The sequence below is a fragment of the Octodon degus genome, unplaced genomic scaffold (genome assembly GCF_000260255.1).
Source record: "Octodon degus isolate 3935 unplaced genomic scaffold, OctDeg1.0 scaffold00158, whole genome shotgun sequence".
NCBI lineage: Eukaryota > Metazoa > Chordata > Mammalia > Rodentia > Octodontidae > Octodon > Octodon degus.
This window is the reverse complement of record NW_004524734.1, coordinates 2,608,623-2,611,250: the sequence shown is the minus strand read 5'-3', so window position 1 is coordinate 2,611,250 and position 2,628 is coordinate 2,608,623. Positions and strand designations below refer to the sequence as shown.

Below are 2,628 nucleotides of genomic sequence, written 5' to 3'. Positions count from 1 at the left end.
GAAGTAAGAGCTCATTACAGAAATGAGCAGGCAAGAGCCGTGACAGGAGGAAGGAAAGGGCTCTGCTTCTAGGGAGGCTCTCACTCCTGCTCCTTCCCTGCCAGTTCTAACCCACTCCTGACTCCTGTGCACCCCTCCCTGGACCCCCCTCCAGCATGGTGGGAAGTTGGCATTAAGCCATCCAGGCCCTCCCAGGGATGCCCACTAATAGTTTTTACAGAAAGAAACCAAAGGGAGGGTACAGGGAGGGTGGGGGTGGGGGATAAAGAGCAAACAAGAAGAGGAAAGAAAGGAAAAGGGGAGGAGAGAGGAATCAAGTGTTCCCTTCAAAGACAGGGTCATTTCAAAGATAGTGTCATAGTGAGGGGGAGCTGCCTTTGTGGAGAGGACACTAAGGAAAAACCACAGAGGATGGGACCCAGTGCTGCTGTAAGCTGGGTGACTTGTGACCCGCACATGGCAAGCCACTGTCGGATAGAAAAATAAATGAAAAGTCTAACTGTAGTAAAAGTTGTATATTGGGCCAGGGAGATAGCTCAGTAGAATAAGCGCTTGCCTGGCAAGTGCAAGGCCCTGAGTTCAATCCTTAGTACTAAAAAAAAAAAGAAAAAAGTAAAAGCCAACATTTCCTTTAACTAAGTCCATTTTTTAAAATGTCAAGGGTGTTTACATACAGGAGACACCAACTTTAACAATGGGTGCAGTCACATCCGTGGTGTACAGAGAGAACCGAGACCTCGCACACTGGCCGGGACCGGGGAACACAGTCCTGCCCAGGAAGTGGGGCTGGGATGCGGGACTGCATTGCATATGACACGAGAAGCAGAAGTGTCAAATATAACAACTATTTTTTCCAATAGTAATCTTTCTCAGAGCTGGGAGTAGTGGAGCACGCCTGTAATCCTGGCACTGGCAGGCTGAGGCAGGAGGACCATTGTGAGTTCAAGGTCATCCTGGGCTACAAAGTGAGTTCAAGGCCAGCCTGAACTGCATAGTGAGATGCTGTCAAAACAACAACAACAAAAACTGGGGCTGATATAGTGAAAAATCACAGAATGAAGTTTTCTTGATACATGTAGTCATGAACATTTGTTGCAAAAATGGTATTACAGAGGGGATGACAAATCTCTGGCACTACTTAAGAGAAAATTGTATGTAGGGTACACATTAAAAACACTTGTTTTCTTATACTGCATTTGTAAAAAGCAAGCATTTAAAATTTTTTATACTTACAGGACAGTAGACAAATCCATCACTTTTTTCATCAATGAAAACTAATCTGGTCCCATTTGCATCAGGAAAAATCTTTTTCACGCTGACAGGATGTCGATAATCATTAACAAACTGCCAGTCTTCAATGTAGAAATACTGGATGACACCAGTCTAAAAACAAAACCCAGTCATGCCAATATAAGAGGTGGCCAAGAAAATAAAGATTTTCAGCAATTAAGGTTAATAAGATGTCTCATTTTACAGAAACATTGTTATGTTTGATGATCGAGTCTCAGAATGATATTTAAAATATGTGGTAGGTATAGATTCATGAAAGTCAATGAAAGGAGAAATATATAAGTGATTCAGCCTATTAAATTTTATTTTTAGTGATATGAAATAAATGATTTATAGATTTCCTGTTCTTTAGTATTATCTTTAGTATTTTAGAGAAACTTTCAAGTAAAAGGTTATTGTAAATCCTTTTTTTGCTGTTAATAAACTAGAAGATAAAATTTAAAAACAAAAACACTACACGTCAAAAATAAAATCACAATACAGACTGTTATCTGTAATGTAAGAATCTGAAAAGTATCTCAAATGTGAACTTTTTGACGGTCAACATGACACTAAAGAACTTTCAGATTTGGGAGTACTTTGGATTTCAGATGTTCAGGTTAGAGATATTTAATAAGACAATCTGATGTCTGTGCAAATATCCCCAAACCCCCAAACCTATGAAACCTGAAATACTTCTTTCTGGTCCCAAGTCTTTCAGACAAGAACTACTTGACCTGTCAATTTATAATCCCTTAAAAATGAAATAGCTGTGTAGAAGTTTAACAAAACATGCACAGGATTGTCACATTGGAAGCTATAAAACACCAGTGAAAGAAACCAAGGATCTAAGTCAGTGGAGAGGTACACTGTGTCCAAGGGCTAGCAGTCTCACTGTGATAAACATGTTAACTCTCCCCTGCTGATGCACATTTACCATTATTGCGCTGCTAAAAATTGTAAGCTTTTTTTGGGAGGGCAAGACACAAGCAAGATTTTTCTAAAAATATATATAGGAGGGGGAAAGGAAGCAGGAAAGCTAAAACAATTTTGAAAATAAAGAATCAAATGGGGAATCAGTCCAGCCAATTTGAAAGTTTTCCTCTTTTTATGGCAATGGTAATCGAGTGTGTGAGGCAGGTCGAGGAACGGCCACATAGTTCAGTGGCACAGAACACAGAAGCCAGAAACACACACATGATCGACAGAATCTTTCTCCTGGTTTTTTTTTTTCTGTTGTTGTTTGAAGGTGCCTGCTTTATTTTTTAATTAATGGCCTCTTAGAAATATCATTTACATATCATGCAATTCACCCTCTTAAAGTATAGAACTCTGTTTTTTTTTTTCCATTTATGTATT

General features: G+C 39.4%; 1 protein-coding gene across 3 annotated transcripts in view; it reads right to left on the bottom strand.

Moving 5' to 3' along the window:
• The window catches only part of Wdr19 (WD repeat domain 19), a 99,366-nt gene that overhangs the window by 55,523 nt on the left and 41,215 nt on the right, over positions 1 to 2,628 (bottom strand). For all 3 annotated transcript variants that reach the window (XM_023702798.1, XM_004642638.3, XM_023702799.1), the window contains exon 15: positions 1,234 to 1,383. In XM_023702798.1, coding sequence (XP_023558566.1) covers positions 1,234 to 1,383 — 150 coding nt within the window. The remainder of the gene's footprint in view (positions 1 to 1,233; positions 1,384 to 2,628) is intronic.